The sequence below is a fragment of the Dipodomys ordii genome, unplaced genomic scaffold, assembly GCF_000151885.1.
Source record: "Dipodomys ordii isolate 6190 unplaced genomic scaffold, Dord_2.0 Scaffold56, whole genome shotgun sequence".
Taxonomy (NCBI): domain Eukaryota; kingdom Metazoa; phylum Chordata; class Mammalia; order Rodentia; family Heteromyidae; genus Dipodomys; species Dipodomys ordii.
Genome location: NW_012267272.1, coordinates 9,636,885 through 9,660,321, shown reverse-complemented (window position 1 = coordinate 9,660,321; position 23,437 = coordinate 9,636,885). Strand labels below are relative to the sequence as shown.

The window sequence follows — 23,437 nt, the reverse complement described above, 5'->3', positions numbered from 1 at the left end:
ATATGCTAACTTTTCACAGAGAGCCAATGAATGGAACCATGCAGAACATTTCCTGCTAAGGAAGCTGAAGGGAACGCTGCTGTGCCTCTGAAGAGCAGATCGAGGCGAGATTAGTGAACTTTTCTGGGGTTAGGCAGTACCTGGGCACCAAGATTACAGGATACTACAGAGGTTGGTGATTCAAATGTCACAACTGGGAAGGAATTTCCTTGCACAGCGCCCTCCTCAGGGAGCCCTTGACCTCTGCGTTCCTCAGGCTGTAGATCAGGGGGTTCAGCATGGGGTTGAAAAGCTATAGAAGAGGAAAAGGATCTTCTGTTGCTCCTCAGGGTGTCTAGACTTGGGAGCCATGTACATGACCATGGCACTCCCAAAGAAGAGTCCCACCTCGCAGAGGTGGGAGGAGCAGGTGGAGAAGACCTTCCTGTGGCCTTCCCTGACCAGATCCACAGGATGGCCAGCAGGATGCACGTGTAGGAGACCAGCACCAGGCACAGGGGACCCACCAGGATGAACACACAGGCTGCAAAGATGACTAAGAGATTGAGCCTGATGTCAGCACAGGCCAGCTTGAGCACAGACAGAAGTGGTTGATCTCATGAAGCCCACAGAGGGCCAGCCTCACAACAAGCATGGCGTGGACCAGGGCCAGGAGAGAAACACATGTCCAGGAAGGGATGACCAGAGAGATACAGACTTCTCCAGTTCATGATGATGAGAGTATTGCAGCAGGTGGCACGCAGCGGTCATAGGACATCACCACCAGGAGGAGACACTCTGTGTGTGCAAAGGTCAAAAAGAGAAAGGTCTGCATTATGCATCCAGCGAAAGAGATGGGCTTGGCTGGGTCCAGGAGATTTATCAGCATCTGGGGACCGTGCTGCAGGTGTAGGCAATGTTGGCAATGGCCAGGAGAGGAAGAAGTACGTGGAGGTGGGCAGTCTGTCCAGACAGACGAGGCCCAGCATGACGCCATTGCTCAATAAAGTGATTGTATAGAAGAGAGAAAAGAGGCCAAAGAGGAGAATCTGCACCCGTGGGCCAACGGGAAAGCCCAGAAGGATGAATTCTGTGATCATTGTCTGATTTTTCTGCCATGGTACTATGGTAACGAGACATAGTTAATGGTGTGACCATTCTTTTAGAACATGTTTTATGTACTTATTATTTTAAATGAATTTTGTATGTATGAGAATTATTCATAATCACCTGTATTTTAATTAATGGATAAAATCTGTCTTACTGAAGATTTAAATTGTCTTTCTCTCTAGAACTTAAATGTTTAGTTTATTTTCCAGTTTTCAGAAGTGTAAATTATCAGCAGTGATCACACATCTAAACTCTGTGTAGTTGGACAAATGCCTGTGCCTTCCCAAAGCTCTCAGAGCTTTTCTAGAGGGGTCTATTAAGTACTTACGTGAAAATACCCTTCATGTTTGTAACACACACTAAATACTTCAGATTCCAAACCGAGTGATGAAAATGAAAACCAAGGCTACCTCCATCAACAAGAACGTCTAATCTACTGCAAAAAGTGAGAAATTTAGTTTAAATATTGCTAGACAGATATTTATATCAAGAAATTAGTGTTGAAATACTTCATATGCTAATGGGTGGTTTGCTCAATTGATTAATTTGGTTTTGGATGTTGGGTCCCTTTTGATTTTTCAATAACTCATGGTGAAGTTCAACATGGTTTATAGTATAAATATTTGTTGGCACCATTACATTGGTAAGATCACTAGAAGCTGAGATACTTTCCCTTAATTAGGTGGAGGAATTGCGTTTACTTCAGCTGGTCTTTCGTTTACTGTCATCATCACCAATGGAAATGTCAAGGAAAGTTCCCAAAGCAGCCTGTCATAAGAGAAAGGATTGCATTCTGAGAACTTTTATGAGAATTCTTATAAAATACATCCGAAATAGATGAGAAGAATAATCTAGAAGCAAACACACAACAATATCAAGAATCAATTTGTAAAATCCTGTCATAGGAAAAGGCAATTTGATGTTAGATTACAATTCAATTTTGCTATGGTCCAAAAGTTATCTGAATGTCTATATTAAACATGTGGGGCATGGAAAATACTTGGCTGTTGTGTTTTGAAGCTAAACAGAAAGCCATGACAAAGTTCAGAGACCATGGTCCTAGCATGGCAGCTTTGCTGTCCCAGTCTTGATTTACTTGATGGAAGTGACATAGAACTCTATTTTATATGCCTTGCCATAACAACATGTATACTGAATGACAAAGATACAACTATTTCATCTCTGTGATCTGTATTATGGTAACATTTAAAATAATAACTTTAACCTTGAGAGTAACTCAATGAGTTTAATGTTTCTGTTTAGGACATACTTTAAAGTTTTTATTTGCTATCTCTATGACCTATCTAATATTAATTAAAACAATCAAATGAAAACCAAACAGATTAAGATTCTAGGGGTCTGGAAGGAGGCATGGCATGGCTCTACATTGAAATCTATTTCCGTTTGAAAACTAAATTTCAGACATTGTGATATGCATTGACTAATACATGATGATACATTAATTATACATCAGCTCAGTATTTAGGATAGCATGAATTGTTACCTCCTTAACAAATAAAATTACTTTTTCTAGGAAAGAATTTGTGAAAACACAGCATCAGAACTTGATCCTGTATTTCCAAAATGTAAATCTAGTAATGGATGAAGTGCCATATCTCCAGCCCCTCTTTCCTAATTTTAATAAGCACTTTACCTTGGTTGACAAGAATTAAATTCATAATGTATAAAATACCAACAGACATAATTGTTCTGAGATATAGCATTCCTCCAGAATACCCTCTACTATAATGAAGTTTAAATAGAAAAATTATTCCAATAATTCATCTACCCTCCCCAACCTGTCATACAGCAAGAGTTTTCTACATTCTTGGCATCATCATTCCTAAATAAATCTCCCTCACATAGGAATTCTTTCACCAAGGAAACAAAACTAGCCAACTTCTAAACACTTTCCCACAATCTGCTCCTCAAATATGTTTCAGATTGTTCCTTCTCAATATTTGCATAAATGTGAACGATGACACAAACGTTTAGTATTCACAGAGAGGATTTACTTCTCTTCTTGATACTGAAAGAACAAGGTGCAATCACAGGGAAAGGTAACCAGGCACTAGATGCTACCCCCTTTCTGGGAGAAGTGATGAGAAAATAAAATGATGCACCCTTGTTAGTTTCCACATTCAGACTCAAGACTCTCAGAAAGGAAGCGCCTGGAGGCTGAGCCATGGATTCTGCTCCGCTGGGGTTTCTGCGGGCCTGTAGAACCCTTGCTTTCTGCTCCTGACTGAAAAGCAGAAGAGTCCTCCAGGGAAGGGTTTTCTTCTCCCAGGGCTCAACCTTGTTGGCTCAGCAGAGCGACTGGGCCTTTAGATACCTCCCATGCCTCTCTCTGATGGGAGGAAGAGACAAAGCAATTGTCTTTTTTTAAAATTTCCATTCTTATTCCCAGTAGGACACACAGTTAGGAAGCACAGGCCTTTGCAGAACGAACGTGTCTGAGACAATAGCTGTCATTAGAGTTCTAAATGCATGGCCATGATCTGAATTTCATAACTCCAAACGAGGGGTGGAGATGCGGTGGGTACTGATTAGGGAAGCCTGGGCAGATGGTGATGGTCAGTGTCCCTGGGGACTTATGATGACCTGTCATAAGTGGCCATCCCCCTAGCACACACCTTCCCTTAGCCTCCATGCCGGTCAGGCTGAGGAAGGATTCTCTGGTTTCAGTTTTGGAAGGGAAACATGCTGAATTTAGCTTTTTGTCTTTTTGAGTGAACGGTTTTGTCTTAAGTGTGGGGGGAGGGCTCTTGAGAGACCACAGCCTTAACAGTGCTCCCCTCCAGCATTAACATCGTAATATGTGGGCTTTTGATGTGCTCAGAATATGCACATCTGCAAGATATGAGACATCATTTGTAACAGAATGCCTGGCCCCCTCATTTTAGATCAACCCTGTCAGAATTCATACTTCTGCAGCCTCCCTCAAATAAGTTTCTGGCAGAAATCATATCCTACAGTGAGGATCTGTGGTTTGCACTTGCTGACAAGAGTAAAGATTAAGCCTTTCCAGTCAGTGACAGCTATGTCCACGGCACACACCAGAGACAGTATGAGCCCAATGACAGGGCTCAGAATCATATTAATCTACCCAGAGTTCCATTGCTATCCTTTTCAGTGGTCGAATCCTCCACTTTCTACCCTCTCACAGAAAACAAGGGAATGAATACCTTGCACATGGCCACTTGGCTAGCAAAAACATGATTATGGCACATCATAGCTGTAGGGTTTAGCAATTTGGCACACTCCTTTTGAGCGATCCACACTCTCTGTCCTCTATGTATCAGAAAGTAATATATGAACTCACCATTTTTTATATTCAGCACTAAATACCTCCTCTGAAAACGTCTGCCATTCCTCCATGCTCATTGTGAATGAAAATAAATTTGTAACTCAGTGAGAAGAATTTAGGAAAATTAACCCAGAAGAATTTTTTTACAAGGGTTAGTCCATCTAGAACAGTGCTGGTGCTATAATTGAGAGGAATTGACAGCATCAAAAATTCAAGGGGTATAGTTTTTGCACCTACAGACTGTAACATGAAATATGTAACATGTTACTGAAATATGGTGTGTGTGTGTGTGTGTGTGTGTGTGTGTGTGTGTGTGAGTGTCACTGAGGGATGTTTTTAGAGAAAACGCTATAAAAAAACAACAGTACTGTTCCATTCAGTTGGTGAGGCACCAGTGTGAAATGGCTTCATCTCTCTTGTGTTCCACTGATATTTGCCTCTCTAGCTCCTTGCTGTGGTCCCCTTCTAGAACCTCCCAGATGTTCACAGTAACACTTCTTTCCTGTGAACACATCCACTTTTTCCACGTTTTCATTCTAGTCAAGATGCTTGTCTTACAAGCTGTAGATCCTTTTCTGTGTCATAAAGAAGCTTCACATGATTAGTTCTGTGTATTAGCTGGACTAAATCTCCATGATCAATGAGAATGACCTTTGTTTTCACTCCCTGTTGGTGTTCCGATAAATTCTGTGACTTTTCCCATAGGAGTCACTCTTGAGGATCATCAAAAGTCATTTGTGATCTCCAATTACCAGGCTATTAAAAATTTTCCTTCACATTCTATCTTGGGAAACCTACTCATGTTCTTTTTTGTAACACCAATATTGATACACAACTGTACATCGTAGTTAAATGTAGAGGGGTTGAGAACTACGCTGTCTCCATAACAGTCAAATATCTATTAATTCTTTACATGCACATATATTAAATAAATAAATACACTTACCAAAATAGGTGTTCTTCAAGAATTTGTTAGGTTGATTATAGGAAATGGGCCACATAACGCCCCTTATGCCACTTGGTATGTGATTAAAAATATTCCATTTTACTACCAAAATCAGTTTGATTTTGGATTCATATGCCTGGGTTGACTTCTTGTTAAGGTCCAAATGTAGGGCATACTTTCTTCAAAACAAATCGGAAGTTTGTTCTTATGATGGCACTAAGAATGTTATCTGGAAGTGAGTGACCACCCCTATCTTAGGGTAATTTAAAAAGTGGGTTTTATAAGTAACATTTTGACATATAGGGAATTTCTCTAATATTTGGTTGTCAAGTAGTCTGAATCAGCAAAAATCAATCTACAAACAGTTTGATACCAAGCTCTGTACCAAGATTCACAATTAATCTTTCCTATTTCAGGGGCAGGACATTCATTGGTAAGAAATAATGCAATCTGGTTAACAAAATTAGAAGTTCTCTTGGAAAGATGCAAGAAAACAACACATAGACATATGGTCCTAAATCCACCCAGAGATTTCTCAGGCACTCATTTTCAGGCTATTCAAGGAGAGAATGCCCAGCTTTCCTTCTTTGTTAAATAACAACTAATCAATACACTGCTGAATTTGTAACTTGTAATTACGCTTTTCAGGCTCTCCACTAAGCCTACAAATTAAACTCATTAACATGAGTTGATGATTTTCATATCAAATGTATTCATATATGCAGCACAAAGAGTTGAATATGTCTAAGCAATTCTTGGATCAGGCAAGTGCAATTTTGGGTAATGGACAATTATGTAGCTGGGTTTGTATTATTATTAGTAATTATTATTATTCCTTCCAAAGCTTACATGTTTTCAGTAAGTTTAAAGAGTTTAAAAAGATTGCTGAAATATCTTCAATTTTTACACTTAGCAAATGAATTCAAATATTAATTTCATAGCTGTGCAATTGAAGAAAAACTACAAAACCATATTTGATAAACTCGTATCTCATAGAAAGTGAGTAGACTGAACACATTAAAATTTACTCCTGCTTAACGAAGAGAGAAGAACATGCTTGTGTCATAAAAAGCACAGATAGGATGATAGTGGCCATGCAATTTAGTGGAATCTAGCAGTAACTGGGCACTAAGATGGCAGGCAACTACTGAGTGTTGATGGTCAAATGTCACAGGTGGGAAAGAATTTCCTTGCACAGTGCCCTCCTCAGGGCACCCTTGACCTCTGCGTTCCTGAGACTGTAGATCAGGGGATTCATCATGGGGTTGAAAAAAGTATAAAAGAGAAAAATGATCTTCTGCTGCTCCTCAGGATGGCGGGACTTGGGGGCCATGTATGTGATGATGGCGCTGCCAAAGAAGAGCCCCACCACGCAGAGGTGGGAGGAGCAAGTGGAGAAGGCCTTCCTGCGGCCTTCCCCTGACCCGATCCGCAGGATGGCCAACAGGATGCGCGTGTAGGAGACCAGCACCAGGCACAGGGGACCCACCAAGATGAACACAGAAGCTGTAAAGATGACGACCACATTGAGCCTGGTGTCCGCGCAGGCCAGCTTGAGCACTGAGAGGATTTCACAGAAGAAGTGGTTGATTTCATGAGGCCCACAGAAGGGCAGCCTCACGATGAGAATGACATGAACCAGGGCTAAGAGGGAGCCACATGTCCAGGAAGTGATAGCCAGGAAAATACAGAGTCTCCAACTCATGATGACAGTGTATCGCAGTGGGTGGCAGATGGCCACGTACCGATCATAGGACATCATCACCAAAAGGAGACATTCTATGTGTCCAAATGTCAGAAACAGAAATGTCTGTGTTATGCATCTAGCAAAGGAGATGGGTTTGGTTGGGTCCAGGAGGTTCACCAGTATCTGGGGCACCATATTGCAGACATAGGAGATGTCCACGATGGCCAGGTGGGAAAGGAAGAAGTACATGGGGGTGTGCAGTCTGGGGTCTAGACAGATGAGCCCCAGGATGACGCCATTGCCCAGTAAAGTGATTGTATAGAAGAGAGAGAAGAGGCCAAAAAGGACTATATGAATCTTTAGACCAAGACCAAATCCCAGAAGGATGAATTCTGTGACCATTGTCTGATTTTCCTCCATTTCACTATGAAAGAGAGAATCAGATAACTATGACATACAGTTCTCTGAAAGCACCCAACTCTTTAAACAAAATATATTTTGTTTATCATAGTGCTGATTTCAGGAACGTTAGAGACTATTATATTTGTTACTAAAGTATTTGTTGGTGATTTTAATTAACAGTAAAATATTACTTAATAGAAATTTAAATTACACATCTGTCCACAACCTAAATGGTTTAGGGAAAGAAATATATCAGCAGTGATTAGTTCCTTACTACTATTGACATGGATGCAAGGCATTACTAATAAATGCAAACAAACAAAATAATCAGGGATTCTCACATGCAAGTTTGTAAAAGAATTAGTACTATCATTGATAAGTGAGTGATAAAGAACTTGGTCTATAAATTGCTTGTATGTAAAATTGATCAGTTTGTCTTTTGACCCAGGATTGCAATTTCTTCAATGTATCACATTGAAATGCATTGTGATTTCTAGTGTAAACATTGATGTGTCATTAAAGGGGAAAAAATTCACCAGGGCTTCGCTACCTTCCCACAATTTGTGGGAGGAATGGCACTGTAATTGGCCAGCATTTAGTTTACTGTCATTAGAACCCATGAAAATGTCAACAAATGCATGTATTAAGAGATGTGATTGCATTTTGAGGAAGACACTCCTATAACCCATATACTACTAATGAACGTAACAACTTACAGGTAGAAATGATTTACTATTGAGAAAGTTATGACTGGAGAATTTGGTGGGCTTTGGATACAATCTTGAGTTAAGGGCAGCAGAATTTGGCTAGCAAGATGAACTCAAATGCAGTTAGTTTTATGAAGTTGCTATGTGGAGAAAGAGTAGGAAAAGATGGGTAGAGGTCAACCTGGATTATAGACCGTGGTATAGCACTTGGTTACACACATCATGACCTTCAGAGGAATAAAAAGAGGAAAGCAAGTAGCTAGCACAAGAATCCTGGCATGTGATGAAATGAATATCTATGTCCAGAGAGATGGTTTGGGGGAATAGTAATCAATAAAATTACCCAGGAGGACCGCTGATTACATTCTTCTTACTCTGATTCCATGTTCTCAAATCACCCACCAATTCCTTTCCTTGAGCAGATATTCTGCAAAGAAGGAATGGAACAATTAGAAAAATTCTTTGCTCATTTTTCACTTAGATTTTAAAGAAATGGACATTTGGATATTCTGGTTTATGCATGGTCATAATTGTGCTTTTAGATAGCATGATGAAGTGCCTAAACAAAATTTCCAAAGTTGGATGCAAAGGTGAGGAACCAATGAGGGTAAATGGAAGCCCATTTTAGCAATGAAACAAATTCCTTCCTACCAAGTGAGATGCCTGCTTTTGTATGTGTTATTGATAAATGATCAGATCATCTTCACATGAAAATAATCATATAAATGTATATGTATTTATAAACTCCTCTTACATGACAGATTAATTTGATGCTAGGTTATTATTAAAATTTCTGTAGTTAGAGACTGTCTCTAATTTCAAACACAAAAGCATAGGACAATATTTGGCTGTGAATTTTGAGAGCTAAGTGGAAAGACACGTAAAATGGTCAAAGTTCATTAGTATATATAATTAGCATGGCAACCTATTGTTTCTCTATTGATTTATTTTAAAAACCTTCATTTCTTTCACATTATCATCAAGTAATACATATTTCCTTAATGACAAATACATAAAAACATAAACAAACACTGAGATATTGTTGTTGCAGCTGATCCAGTTTCTTGAAAATATAGTCTACTATAATTATGCCAAGCTCAACAACTTCCTCCCAAAGGAAATAATTACTGTGATTCAGAAAGTTTCTGTCTGTTAAAAATTAAGATCTTTATAATTTGATGAGAAAACCTGAAGGATTCACAAAGCATTAAACACTGGAATTGAAGAATAACTACTCTTGTTTCTATTCCTTGGACTTCAATATAAATCATTTTATATGTGATCTTCTCCTTAGAATATCCTCCTTTGGTCTCACTGGGTGAATGTCAAGAGTCCTGTATAATTTATCATGACCAAATGTATTTTTTTGTCTTTACCATCCATTGTGTTTACTTGTTGATTTATAGGCATATTCTAGTTACAAGAAGTTTTTGGTTAGCTGTTTTTTGCCTTTGTCACTGTTTTTAGTTTCTATGCCTTTTGTATGTCAGTTTATCTGTTTGGGGGAGGGGGAGAGGGAGCACACAATGCTGAGACAAACGGTGAACACATGTGGCAGCGATACTCACTAGACACTATGTTGGAAATGAACTATACAACTTGTGGCAGGGAGCGGGGAGGAACTCAGAGAAAACAAGGGAGGAGGTGACACTGTCAAAAAGAAATGTGCTCTATACCTGACTTACCTAGCTGTAACCCCTCTGTACATCACCTTTAAAGTAACAATAAAACAGAATCACTACTCTTACATGTTTATTTAGTTTTATTTGACATCAATCTGGCATAGACAATTATGTGTTAATCAAAGGAAAACCAAGCAGATTTTTATTTTTCAGAAGGTGAAAGGAGGTTAAAGGGTGACTCCCCACCGAGCTAGATTGCAGTGCAGTTTTCGAAAAGTGGATTTCAGGCAGTGTGATGTTCTTTAATGTTCATATGTACGTATGTATGGCTTCAGAAGCTAAAACATGGCAAATTAGTATCTGTAAATTTGCTAAGGAAGAAGCCATTTTTAAAAGATAAAAAGCTGCTTCATGAGCAAAGGATCAAAAAAAAATAAGGTAGACACTGAATATAAACATCTTCTTAAATTTAGAGAACTCTGTCGTGTTTTTCATACTTCACTGAACAGACTTCCAACACCGCTTTCTCCTCATCTTTCCATCCTCATCTCAAAGATTCACCCTGCAAACTGCAGACAATCTAATATGAACACCTGTTTATTAAGTACAATCCTGATGCCCGAGAATTGTCTTTAATGTTATTCTCATTGAAAAAAAGAAGACTAAGTTTATGTATTATTCATTTAGCTTCATGTTTCTTGAAAACATATTTCTTCTTAAATGTAGCAAATATTTGGGTATACTTAGGAAGAATTAAATTCATCATTTACAAAAGAATGAGTTTTTGTAATTTCCTGAAGATGTAACATTATATCCTAACATACACTCCTGGAATTACCATTAAATAGGAAAAACGATTTCATGGATGGCTTCCAAATCCAAAACACAAATTCCTTATCATTTTTAGCATCAGCATTCATGAACAAATGTGTGTCATAGGGATAGTTTTGCACAGGGGACGGAACAGTAACCCAATGTTAAATATTTGATGTGTCTGTCCAGTGTGCCACTAATGCCACTAATTTTTCCAAAACTATTCATGTGAAGGTATGGATGGCGAGGAAATACGCTCAGCATTAACAGAATTCATATCTTTTCCCGATCCTAAAGTAAACCAGAGCAGTCACAGTGAAAGTTCACCTAACACTAGTTGCTGCGGCCTTGGGGCATGGAATGGATGGTAAAATAAAATGCAAGTGCCCGCCTTTGGACTCGAGGATCTCAGAAGGGGAGGCACCCGCAGGCTGGGACATGGGGCTTCTTGTCCCAGAGCTTCTATGGAGCTGCCGAACCCGGGCTTGTGCTTGCCTGCCAGGCAGTAGCATCCAGAGGAAAGCTGTCTTCATTCCTGGAGACTCCACCAAGCCCTTTCAGGACCCCGTGGAGAGGCTGGCTGGGCCCCGAGACACTGTGCGTGCCCAGCTCTGCCGGGAGGAAAAGACAAAGCAGCTGTCCTATTCTATGTCGATCTCACCTCCTGTCAGACACACGATTAGAAAACCCAGACACTCGCGAGGGCTGCTCTCATTCTGGGTCTTGGCATCATCTGAATCCCGAGATTCGCAGCCTGGCTGCCACCCCAAGCCCACTTGATGAGAGGCCAGTGAGGGTCGGCCCCGCGAAGGTCACTGTGACCTCTGCAGCCACCTCTGCGGCCTGGCTGCTGTGTGATGCGAGGCAGGCCCCAGAGCAGCAGCAGAGCCAACAAGGCGCTCTGAAACCCATCAGATGGCCTGCGACGCTCCACGCTCCACAGGTGTGGAAAAGCACGAGGCAGGGGTGAAGTGGGGATTATAAGATGGGCCAAGGCGTCCCGGTGGGGCTCATTAACACCTGCAGGAAGCAAGCTCTCCTAAGTCACAAACCTCTGTGGTAGGTCACCTTTTGGAAATCTTCATTCTCTGGGAAAGAGGGATGGTTCAGGATTCAGGGACCCTGCTCTCCTGGGAAGAAGATTTCCCCTGGCAGCCCAGAGAGCCGGCTGCCGGTCCTGGGAGGAGGGAGCACTGAGCTGTTGGCTGGTGTATTCTCCTCCTTTCCTTTTCTGTGTCTAAAGGAAAGTTAGGAACTCCATAGGAGCCCGTGGCAACACTGACACACTGAAGACATTATGTCAGTGCAGCGCCCTGGCCGTTCTGATAGCACAAAAACCCAGAGGACCTTCGGCCAGGCTACCCTGATAGGCCAGCATCTCACCTGTGCTCAGAGTGTGCATTTCCATGATGGGAAGAAATACACATTCCCTTAGAGAAGTGCCCTTCACCCCCCCCCCCGCCCCAAAAGTGCTCCCTGTCACATGCCAGGTAACCTGTATTCACTTTGTCTCACACCCAGGTGACCAGTCACAAACGTAAGTAATCTTCCTGTGAAGTCCTAATAAAAATGCAATTCTCAGGGGCTGGGAAGGTGGCTCAGTGGTAGAGTACTTGCTTTGCATATGCCTGAGGCCCTGGGTTCAATTCCTCAGCACCACATATGCAAAAAGAAAAAAGCCGGAAGTGGTCCTGTGGCTCAAGTGGTAGAGCGCTAGCCTTGAGTTTAAGAGCTGAGGGACAGCTCCCAGGCCTAGAGTTCAGGCCCTATCACCGGACCCCCCCCCAAAAAATGCAATTCAGGAAACTTAAACAATTCTTCAGCCTCTGACAAAAAGCAAACTTTGTGAGAGCACCCCTTATTTGTTTTGGTGGCTGAGTTACCTTAACAGAGACACAGCATCTGCAAGGATATAGGCTTTTGTTTCTATGCCCACCCATCTCTCTGGGTGTAACTTCTAGAATAACACTGCCTATCAAGCCCTCTTCCATTTAAGTGGGGTCGTGATTGTACTAATGGGGCAGGTGGGCAGTTAGTATATCTCTAGTGGATTTGGAGTTGAACCCAGAGTTATAGCTGGTCAGTCAGAAGCACAGGCCACAAACTTGGACTTGTTGCTCTCTGGATGGGGAAATGAGCCCTGGAGTTGGTGAGGCCTGATGTTAACTCCAGGTAAAGTGCAAAAGTGAATTCCATTAGCGAACATCCAGTTGATGGCAGACAACAGATGACTGATTTCCTGGTATGTGGGAAACACTCACACATCCAGTCAGTAGCAAGTGTGTGAGCGTAAAAGTAAGAAATTCACCTTCGATTGTGTCCATCTCTGATAGAACCCAAACATCCTGGCTCTCTGCCTGTTCTCAAAGGATCAACACAGACTGTGCCAACAACCGCTCTTCCTCGTAGTTCCACCACATGAGACAAAGTAAGAAGCAAACAATGACAACAGGTAAAACAAAGCAGAAAACAGCATAGCAAGTCATGAAATCATGCTGTCATGAAATTAGAGGTCAGGGCTGAGGCCTCACAAGACAGCTTACAGACCCTTATGCTTTCCTCTCCCTTTTTTCCATGCACCATAAATTTAACAATGATCCTTTAGAGTATTACTATGTAACCTGTGGTCTGATGGCCCTCTTTAGCTGGCTGATTAGAAATCTGAATGTCAAAACTTCTATCACCTAGTCAGCTCTAGCCAGTCAGGTTTACTCGGTTGAAAACAGTATCTTTTACACATCCTTCAGAAAACAGGCCATAAAGGAGAGGTTCTGGTCTACATTGCATAACATAGCAAGATATTGGGGCTGACAATGAAGATGATAATGTGACCACTGCATATTCCAAACACAATACAAACCCAATTACAAACACAGTACAAACCCAATTACAAAGGTGTACAGAGTACCATTCTAATCATTATTATGGTTTACAGTTCAAACTATTGGACCTTCTTTCAAGGAAAGAGGAAAAAATAATACCCTCCACATGGCCACCAGCACGGTGCACCACAGCTGTAAGGTTTAGAAATATGGCACACTCCTTTGGGAAGACTCATATTGCTATTCTCTCTGTGGCAGAAAGTAATATACATCATCCTTTTTATACTAAGTACTCAATATCTTCTCTGTCTTTTTAGTTGTGCTTCATAGATTTGAGCATAGGGTTTCACATATACTTGGCAAACACTCTACCTCTTGAACTACACTATTGGCATAATACCTTCTGAAAAACATCTGCAGCTCCTGTGTGGTCAGTGTGAATGAGATGTGATTAATTATTAATATTCATTCTGGAAGAAACCTGCGAAAACTGTGTATATCTAGAAATACAAGAGACCAGTGAATGATAGCCCATCTTATGTCTGGCATACTGAAATTTGATTCAATGCTACCAGTCTTTCGTGTGGTATTTATAAAAAAAAACCAATCACCTAAAAGATTATAATCAATTCACAAAAAGTGAAATCTTCATGCCTTTTGCTCAGTAGAAGGATATTTTTGAAGACTATGTGGCGAAACCTCTACTCTATTTCCACTTTGTTGATGAGGCGATGGTGAGAAATGACTCTAACTAGCGTCTCTTCCGACACGATTTCACTGTTCTGCTCATGGAGCTGGTCAACAGGGAGAGCCTCTCTGTCCTTGGAGCCACAGGTCTTGGGAACACTTCTGCCTTTTCAACGTTCACTTCGAGCTAAGCTGTTCTATTCAGTAAATGTAGATCCCTTTCTGTCTTAGTTCTGGATCAAACCTGAACTAAATCTCCATGCTCAGTGAGTACAATCTTCATCCTCAACTTCTCCACATTTTGAGTTTTTCTTAAAGCCCAGTATGTCCTGTGCCTGCACACAGGAGTCACAGTTCAGGAAAGCTAGCATTCCATGTGTCTAACTCTGATCCATCCACCCAGCTTTATAGAGCACAGAGTAGAGAGCTGTGATACACATTCGGTTATGAGGAAATCTTCCTTCACTTAACACAGGATAGTCTTCTTTATTTGAGAAGACAGACATAATACATAAATATACTACTGTATATTGTGATTAAGTACAGGTGATTTGGGTGTCAGGCTTTCTAGGTAAGATCCCAATATGAGCTACTTGCTGGAATTATATGTTTATATGTGTATATATATATAGGTATATATATATATATATATATACATAGATATAGTTATAGTCAGTTATATAGTTACGTATATACACACATATAGTTATACCCACATATATACATAGCCTGGTCACAAAAGTCTATGAAACTTTTATCTCCAAATAAACCTACTAAAACGTAACTGAAAGTAGAGCTGTTGACTCAAGTGGTAGAGTACCAACCTTGAACCAAAAACAAAACCTCAGGAATAGCATCTAGACCCTTAATTCAAGCCCCAGGACCAGCACATGCACACACACACACACACACACACACACACACACACACACACACTTAAATAAATAATAACCAGAATACATAGATTATTTCAGAGTTCATATGAGCAATTCTGTAAGAGAATGACTGGGTATTATTAAAAACAGTGGAGGAACTTTTTTTTTTTTTGGGTCCAGTCGTTGGGCCTGGGCACTGTCCCTCAGCTCTTCAGCTCAAGGCTAGCACTCTACCACTTGAACCACAGCGCCACTTCCGGCTTTTTTTTCTGCTTATGTGGTGCTGAGGAATCGAACCCAGGGCCTCAGGCATGCAAGGCAAGCACTCTACCACTGAGCCACCTTCCCAGCCCTGGAGGAACTTTTGAAGTGACAATAGTCCCATAAAAAGAAAGAATTTAAATTGCTAGAGTATGAATCACATTTGAGTCAATGCAACTATTTATATGGTAACTACAGTCTAGAAAGTGCTTTATATGACTTCACCCAAAGAAATAGCAACTTTTTGTTCCTAAGATTATTTTAGTGTGGGCACTAATGGAGAACAATATGATTTTCAGATTCATGTATACAATATAGAAAGTTTTGAAATGGGAAGGAGGAAGGAGACAGTGGATAAAATTATCTCCAGTGAATGATATTAAGGACATTATGAGTCTCAATATTTCTTAGAAAATATATACACTCATATACACATGATAGTATTTGAATTCTGAGTTATAGTAGATACTACAAGGAAGAATGAAGAATCACTTTTCTGTGATTGCAACCTATTCAATAATCTGTTTAAAATGTATCAGACTCACATGCTTTGCTTCCTATGTCCTGAGCACTAAAGAACACCAGGCATTGATGGCACTGTGCTCATGAAGATTTTATTGTGAAAATGTGCTTTGGGAACCTCCTGGCAAAAGATAAATGAAAAGGGAGACACGAAACCTCCAAACCTCTAAAAATAAATCTGAATGAATTATGGGGGACTGCAACTCTCTCCAGCTTTATTACATGACTACCTGACACCTTAGTCTCTCTGCTGACATCTTTCCATCCCTGTCTCAAAGACTCACATGCAGACTATAGAAAATCTAATAAGTACACATACTTATCAATACATTCGAGGCATCTAGTTAACCTTTAATGCTATGTTCAGTGCGGGTAAGTGTGGAGTTACAGCATTCTCGCTTCTGTTTCCAACTGAGAGGCAGCAGGTTGCTCAGGAAAGGAGTTCTACTCTCTGAGGGTCTAGCTGGCAGCTCTAGATGACTCACTGGAGGTGCAGGACCTTGAGACACCACGCATGCTGGGAGGAAAGGACAAAAGCAATTGTCCTCCCTGTCTGCTCTCATCCCCAGCAGGATAGACAATTAGGAAGCACAGAGGGCCACAGAGCGCACCTCTGAGACAGCAGCTCTCACGAAGGCTCCCAAACACATGGCATCCTTTGAATCTCATGATCCTTAGCTGCCATCCCAGTCTTCAGATGCTTGGGGTGGACCAGACAGTGAGGCCCTGATGTCCACACCCTGGTGTGATATGGACCCCTCCAGCTGCAGCAGAAGTTACAAGACTATATCCTGACGAGCTCTCTGATTTCAAGTCACACGCCAAGCTGGGAGCTGCTAGAGAGGCCAGAGGCAAGCTTGGTGTCTCTGGGGATGTCAGTAAGTCCCTGGGCTCATGATCTTCGAGATCCCAAGCCATGGATGCAGGTACCCCATGGAAATAGTCTCTCACCTTTGTCTTGAAGAGGAGAAAAATCTGAGTTTAGTATATCATGGAAGGGAAGTTAAGAATGCATGCAAGGTCCTACTGGAAGCTTTCTGCATTATCTAGATTGAAAACACTTGAGTTTTACTTCATTACTTTACCAGACACAAACATGTCAGAGTTTTATTTTGAGGATCTCCTATCAATCCATCAATAAGTCATGCCGTTTCTTACATTGTGATCCCTGCCTTGCTAGTGTTATGCCTTGACTTTGTGTAAAACCTGTCATAGTTGCCAATTTGGGGTGCATTTCAGCCTGTGCTGAGACTCCACGTCTGAAGAAGAAACACTTTGAAGGGTAGCAAATAATGGCTCCTTGTTATTAGAACGTCTTGAGGCATTAGTCAAAATTTTTTCCCATTTTATATTCCAGCAATTCCACAGAGAATATGGAAGTCAGGGAACTAACACATAAGAGAAAAAAACACATAGAGGCAAACTCAAAAAACATTTATAAAAAATAAAAGACACCTTCAATTTGTGGCAGATTTCTATATTCAATATCATATGATCATCAGTTATGAGAGTTAAAAGCAATTGAAGATGAAGTAAATATAAATGTTTATGGTACCAAACTTTAACCTTGGAAAATGCATCATTTAAAACTTATGCTTTTACCACATATGAAGCTGACACCATTTTTACCTGTGTAAGTAATAATATCTGTGTTTTTTCAGGTTTCTTTTTATTTTTAAAGCTCTAACACAGAAGATTTCATATTGGTTTCATGTATATTCAAGAACAGGAAAACATACAGAGAATATTTGTAAACAGTACATAGTAGATTTGTGGTAATACCAGACAGTGATATCCTAAATTCCACATTGGTTTTTAATCTAAGGTGCTAAAATTGAATGAGTTTATTTCTTTTCTTGTTTTTGTGCTAATCCTGGGACTTAAATTTAGGAACTGGATATTGTTCCTGAGCTTTATTTGCACATTTGAGCCACAGCTCCACTTCTGGCTTTTTTTGGGAGTTTAATTAGAAATAAGAATCTCACAGACCTTCATAAACTTTCCTACCTGAGCTAGCTTTGAACCATGATCTTCAGATTTCAGTCTCCTGAGTTCCTAGTATTACAAGTGTGAGCTACCAATGCAGAGACAGAGACACTCATGTTCTACAACCAAATAGATTCTCACAGGCACCAAACTGGGCTAAGGTGCTCAAAGCACCTCCTCTCTAGCAGCTCACCTTTAAAGGAAGAAAAATCACTCGCCCTAGTAAGGAATTTCTAAAAGCATTCTCAATGAGTCAATCAAGATCAAGATATCCTTGGTTCAGGAAATAGAAAATACGTGTATGAAAAAAAAAATCACATGTTCAAGTAAGTTTGGAAAGCAGAGGCTAAAACCTAGGGTTATTATATATTTTTTAACCAGAGAATTTTTACAGCTCTTGCTCCACTAATAGAAATTGTGAGGAGGGGCATGGGACATGCAATCCTTTACAACATAGTGGATGATAAGAAGTGTTTATCCCCTTCAGGGATGAACAAAACACTTGGAAGAGATCAGGAGCTGGGTCATTAATCCAGAAGCATCAAATAAAATTATATGAGTATCGTGGCTGTGAGTAATACTTGGGAACATAGATTTGCAGAGTACAGCTCTCATCGTCCGACTCAGCCCGTCAGCGGCTCAGGTCTCGGGGAATGAGTACATTCTACGGGAGTCTTCGTGCTCCGGCTCCGTGTTAGTCATGGTGCTGTGCTCTTCTTAGCAATCGGCCTGCATTCGGAGCACTCTCTTCAGGCTGGTCTTCACTTCTGAGTTCCGGAGACTGTAGATGAGCGGGTTGAGCATGGGGTTGAACAGGCTGTGGAACAGCAGGAGGTATTTCTTCTGCTGCTGAGGTTTGCCGGACCTGGGTCCCACGTACGTGATCATAGAACAGCCCCACCACGCAGAGGTGGGAGGAGCAGGTGGAGAAGGCCTTCCTGCGGCCTTCCCGGGACTGGATCCTCAGGATGGCTGCGAGGATGCCGGTGTAGGAGGCCACGATGGAGGAGAACGGCCCCACCAGCACGAACGCCGCCCCGGCCAGGACCAGGGTCTCATTGGTGCGGGTGTCGGCACAGGCGAGTTTGAGGACAGCCATGATTTCACAGAAAAAGTGGTTGATTTTCTGGAACCTGCAGAAGGGTAGTGGTAGAAGGAACCCTAAATGAACCAAGGAGAGGAGGACGCCGACGGTCCAGGAAGCCGCGGCCAGGCCGGTGCACACTCTCCGGCTCATGAGCGCGCAGTAGCGCAGCGGCCAGCAGATGGCCACGTAGCGGTCGTAGGACATGGCCACCAGCAGGAGACACTCTATGATAGCGAAGGTCAGGAAGAGAAAGGTCTGGATCATGCATCCAGCAAACGAGAGGGGCTTGGAGGGATGCAGGAGGTTCACCAGCATCTGGGGCACCGTGTTGCAGGCGTAGGCCATGTCCACGATGGCCAGGTGGGAGAGGAAGAAGTACATGGGGGTGTGCAGTCTGGGGTCCAGACAGATGAGCCCCAGGATGACGCCATTGCCCAGCAGGGTGAAAACGTAGAACAGGGAGAAGAGGCCAAAGAGGACCAAGTGCATCCTTGGGCCCACTGGAAATCCCAGCAGGATGAACTCTGTAATCACTGTCATATTTCCATATCCCTGTGACAGAGGAAATTGAATTAATTCATTAGTGTGGTCTAGGCGAAGTGTTTAAGCACACTTTTTTGATCCCCCTTTTTTTTTAGGATAGTAAAATGATAAGAGAGAGTTGTGGTGAATTCTTGTGTTGCTTAATGAGTATTTAAATGTTATTTGAAAACCCTAAAGGAAATGATGTGCATATATTTAATATACGATTTGTACAGTGTATATACTTATGTACATATAGGAATGTATATATATATATTTACATGCACATACATGCTACATATCTATGTTTCTTTCATGATGTTTTCAATATTTTAATGGAATCAGTAATCTTAAAATAAATGTACTATCTCCTTTAGTGTACTACATAATTTTGTTTTAATTCATTGAACTAAATCAGATTTTTTTCAAATGAATCCTGCTTTTCTTCATGTATATTATTCAGGTAGTTCCCCTTCTTTTCCAGAAACAATGAACTCTAGCAGATACACCAAGGTTTCAAAACTCCATCAACTTTAATTTGAATTGGAAGGTTTCATGAAAGGCAGAGTATGCTTAGGTTAATGGAGCATTGAAGAAATGTATTTTGGGTCCTCTCTCCGTCCCCCTGTGTGTCTGCCCACACTTCCCACCTCTCCATAAACAACCAGTGCCTCACAAAACCTCTTCTTAAGCCTAAAGACTCAATTTTATCTTGGAGTCTTCTTATTTACTCTTTAAGTGTCACAATGAATATTTAGAAGAGAATGTATCTGAATGACTGAACAGATGTGTTTTCATGTGCTACATACAAACAAAAACAGAGTGAATATCACTGACATACAGTACAGAATACAGGCATTGTCTCTTGCAGGCGACTGACAATAGCTTGTCTTCTCTAAAGACATTGAACTAAATCATTCTCCTAACTCTATACTGTTGGTACAAAAATAATGTATCCTTCTTGCTTTGTATTTATTCCTGCCTTTTACATAAATTCAAGTTGTCTGGGAGATAGTAAGCATGAACAATAGTCCTCAGTTTAAGTGGTCATAAAATTAAAAGTTCAAGGCTGCTAAAAAATATCAAAAATCTTCTTCCATCATTTCAATGATAAGTGGCATTACTCAAATTGATGAAATATAAAATAACATGCAAATATGATTGATTTTCTAAATTTATAATACCAGTATTCTTAGGGTATAGATGTCAGTGATTATACTCTGAGCTTCTACTCATTGTTCAGACTCTTGAGGCATTATGAGATTATGAAAAATAAGTAAATGAGTAATAAAAATCATTTCTACACTTATGCAACACTTTCAATCTTATTTTTTAAGTAAAATTCATGTTCTCCCAGTGCCAGGAAATCATTTACACACACACACACACACACACACACACACACACACCTTACGCTTCACCTTCAAAATTCCATCAATCAGAAATGACCATTAAAATGCTGATTATAAGAATACAATAATATTTGATTAATCTTCTATTGATAACCATTCATGTATTTTACTTAGACCATCCTATTATTTCAAATGGCCAATGGGCAGAACTGGAGTATTAAGAGAGAAGACATGCTCTTTCACATGATATTAAAATGTACTAGTAAAGCAAACAAGCAGTGACAATGACACCAAATGATATTTGGCCAGAACTTACAATTAGGAAACTCGGGTATCTAGAGGTGACTGTTGCACATGGATACCAGTGAACCTTCATGCAGAAAAGACAAACATTTCTATCACATGGCTGAATTCACTGATGGTGCTGGAAACGTTACTGCTGGTCTCAGAATGGCCAATGACAAATTCAAGTTGTCTTTTGGAAGGAAAGTCTATTAATTTATCCTTCCCCAAATGTCACGAGAGCCTTGTGCTACACATGAGAAAACAACCAGAATGGTTTCTATAGAGACAAGAAGAACTCAATTCCCATTCTTCTTCTACCCCACAGAGAGTTGCATCTGTTTCTGAGGAAGCCATATAGTTAGATGTTCAGATGTTAAGGCAATAAAAGGTAATACCTTTATGACTAAAAGGACATAAATCTAAAAACTCATACTCTAGGATTACCATGCCTTTATAGATACCTCAATATGTAAATTTATTATACTTTCATAATTAATTTTGTTTATCCTGGGACTTGAACTCAGGGCCTGAGCACTGTTTCTAAGCTTTGGCACTCAAGGCTAGTGCTCTACCATGCTGAACCACAGAGCCACTTCCAGTTTTCTAGGGGTTGATTGGAGATAAGAGTCTCATGGACTTACCTATCTAGCCTGGCTTCAGACTATGGTCTTCAGATCTCAGCTACCCGAGTAGCTAGAATTACAGACATGAACCAGTCCTGGGACTTGAACTAAGAGCCTGGGCACTGTCCCTGAGCTTCTTTTGCTCAAAGCTAGCCACAGAGCCATTTCTGGCTTTTTCTGTGTATGTGGTACTGAGGACTCGAACCCAGGGCTTTATGCATGCAGGGCAAGCACTCTACCACTAAGCCACATTCCCAGCCTTAGTAATTTTTTTCCCTTCTCAAACATTTAGGAAGCACTTGGGAGGTAGGAAGAATTATATTTGGTTATTGTTTGACAGTGAAATAAAATCTAGACACAAATGCCTTCAGCCATAGTTCTTTCAGTATAGTCTATTTTCCTAAGTACTCCAAAGTCAGTAATGGAACAAACTTGAATATTAAGGCCTAAGCCATTAGATCACTTTAAATGGACCTTCCTTCCATCTTGAGCACAGATCTGCAGATGCTTGGGCCCTCTTGTTTGGGAGGTGGAAGCTTTGGGGGCATCTATCTGAGTAGGAAAAGAATGCATGAAGGCCAAGGACTGTGTGAGCCTTACTGTTAAGTACTTGCCTTCTTTGATCATGTATTACTTGGCTCTCAGGGGAAAGACAGAACCCTGTAGATGCAAAGGGCCTGCACCTGTTCTCTCAACTCTTAGGAATGGTAATGAATCTATGTGTTCTTTCAGAGAAGGCTTACACTGTTATTATACGGTGTACGTAAAGAACAGCACTCTCCTTTTGCAAAGTGTGGTCAACAAACAGCTCCTTAAGCCCTCAAGTCATAGGTAAATGATTTCTGAGAAGTACATTTTGGGAACAATGAATCTCTTGGCAATGTTCTGTCATTTCTGTTGAAGCTGGTGTGATGTGAAGCCAGAAACCAACCATAAACAAGATGTTTTGATAGCCTCTGTATAGGGCCATTAAAATGGCCAATGTAATGCAGCTAGAAAATGCAAATCCATACATTGAATCTATACATCTATACATCTATCTATCTATCTATCTATATATATATATATTTGTAATCATAATAAATCATCGCTTTACTCAGAGCGAGCGAAATGGATTGGTGACCATCATCATGCCACCAGTGGAATTATTGCTTTCCTTGGAGAAAGATATTAATGATGCAGCTTGGTTTCTGCTAATGAGAGGACAGACACTCTGCAGCGCAGAGCAACAGAGCCAAGCAGCCTTATGGACAAGCAGCCAATGTCACTGGGCTCTTGAAAATCTTTCATTTCTGTTGCCATGGATACTGTATTGGTTGCCCACTATGCAATGACTGGATTGGCTTAGCAACGAGACTGGCTTAACATCCTGTATTGTGTTGTATAAAATCTCTTCTGCAGTAATATCTGGTTGGCAATAATATGGGCTACACAGATCCTTCTTTCTTTGTATTCCTGCCATGTATCTGGTTCATGCTTCCTTCCGCTAACCCAGAACAGGGTCCAGGCCCAGAATCCATTTGACAATTTTCAGGAGTCCGTGCTCACGCTCACCTCAGGCTACCTTCTCTTTACAAATAGTGAGTAAGTTAAAAACCCAGCTGTGATCACCTTCAAGTTCCAAATAATTGATCAAAATATGTACCAATATATCCAGCTCAATCATCCTTGCACCAAAGATCTTAACGTGAGACCTGAAACTTTGAAACCAGTACAAAAATATAGGAAAAACTCTGGAAGATATATGCCTAGTAATTATTTTCTGGATAGAATTCCAATTGCCCAAGAAATAAAAATGGAAAACTAAAAACGAAACTACCGATGACCCTGACATACCAT

The 23,437-nt window shown here is 40.8% G+C and overlaps 2 protein-coding genes and 1 pseudogene across 2 annotated transcripts; all 3 read right to left on the bottom strand.

Annotated features, from left to right (window-relative positions):
• Positions 1-187: 187 nt before the first annotated feature.
• Positions 188-1,079, bottom strand: LOC105989505 (annotated as a pseudogene).
• A 5,434-nt stretch (positions 1,080-6,513) lies between these two features.
• LOC105989504 (olfactory receptor 2A1/2A42-like) lies at positions 6,514-7,452 on the bottom strand. Its single transcript, XM_013021592.1, has one exon. The coding sequence runs from the start codon at positions 7,450-7,452 to the stop codon at positions 6,514-6,516; it is 939 nt and encodes a 312-aa protein (XP_012877046.1).
• A 10,994-nt stretch (positions 7,453-18,446) lies between these two features.
• LOC105989502 (olfactory receptor 13-like) lies at positions 18,447-23,264 on the bottom strand. Its single transcript, XM_013021591.1, is given in 3 exon segments — positions 18,447-18,618; positions 18,620-19,368; positions 23,163-23,264. Coding segments are annotated over 3 exon segments (1,023 nt in total).
• Positions 23,265-23,437: the final 173 nt, after the last annotated feature.

What these genes read in the sequence shown, in the direction of transcription:
- LOC105989504 (XM_013021592.1), bottom strand. Translation starts at nt 7,452, where the DNA reads ATGGAGGAAAATCAGACAATGGTCACAGAATTCATCCTTCTGGGATTT.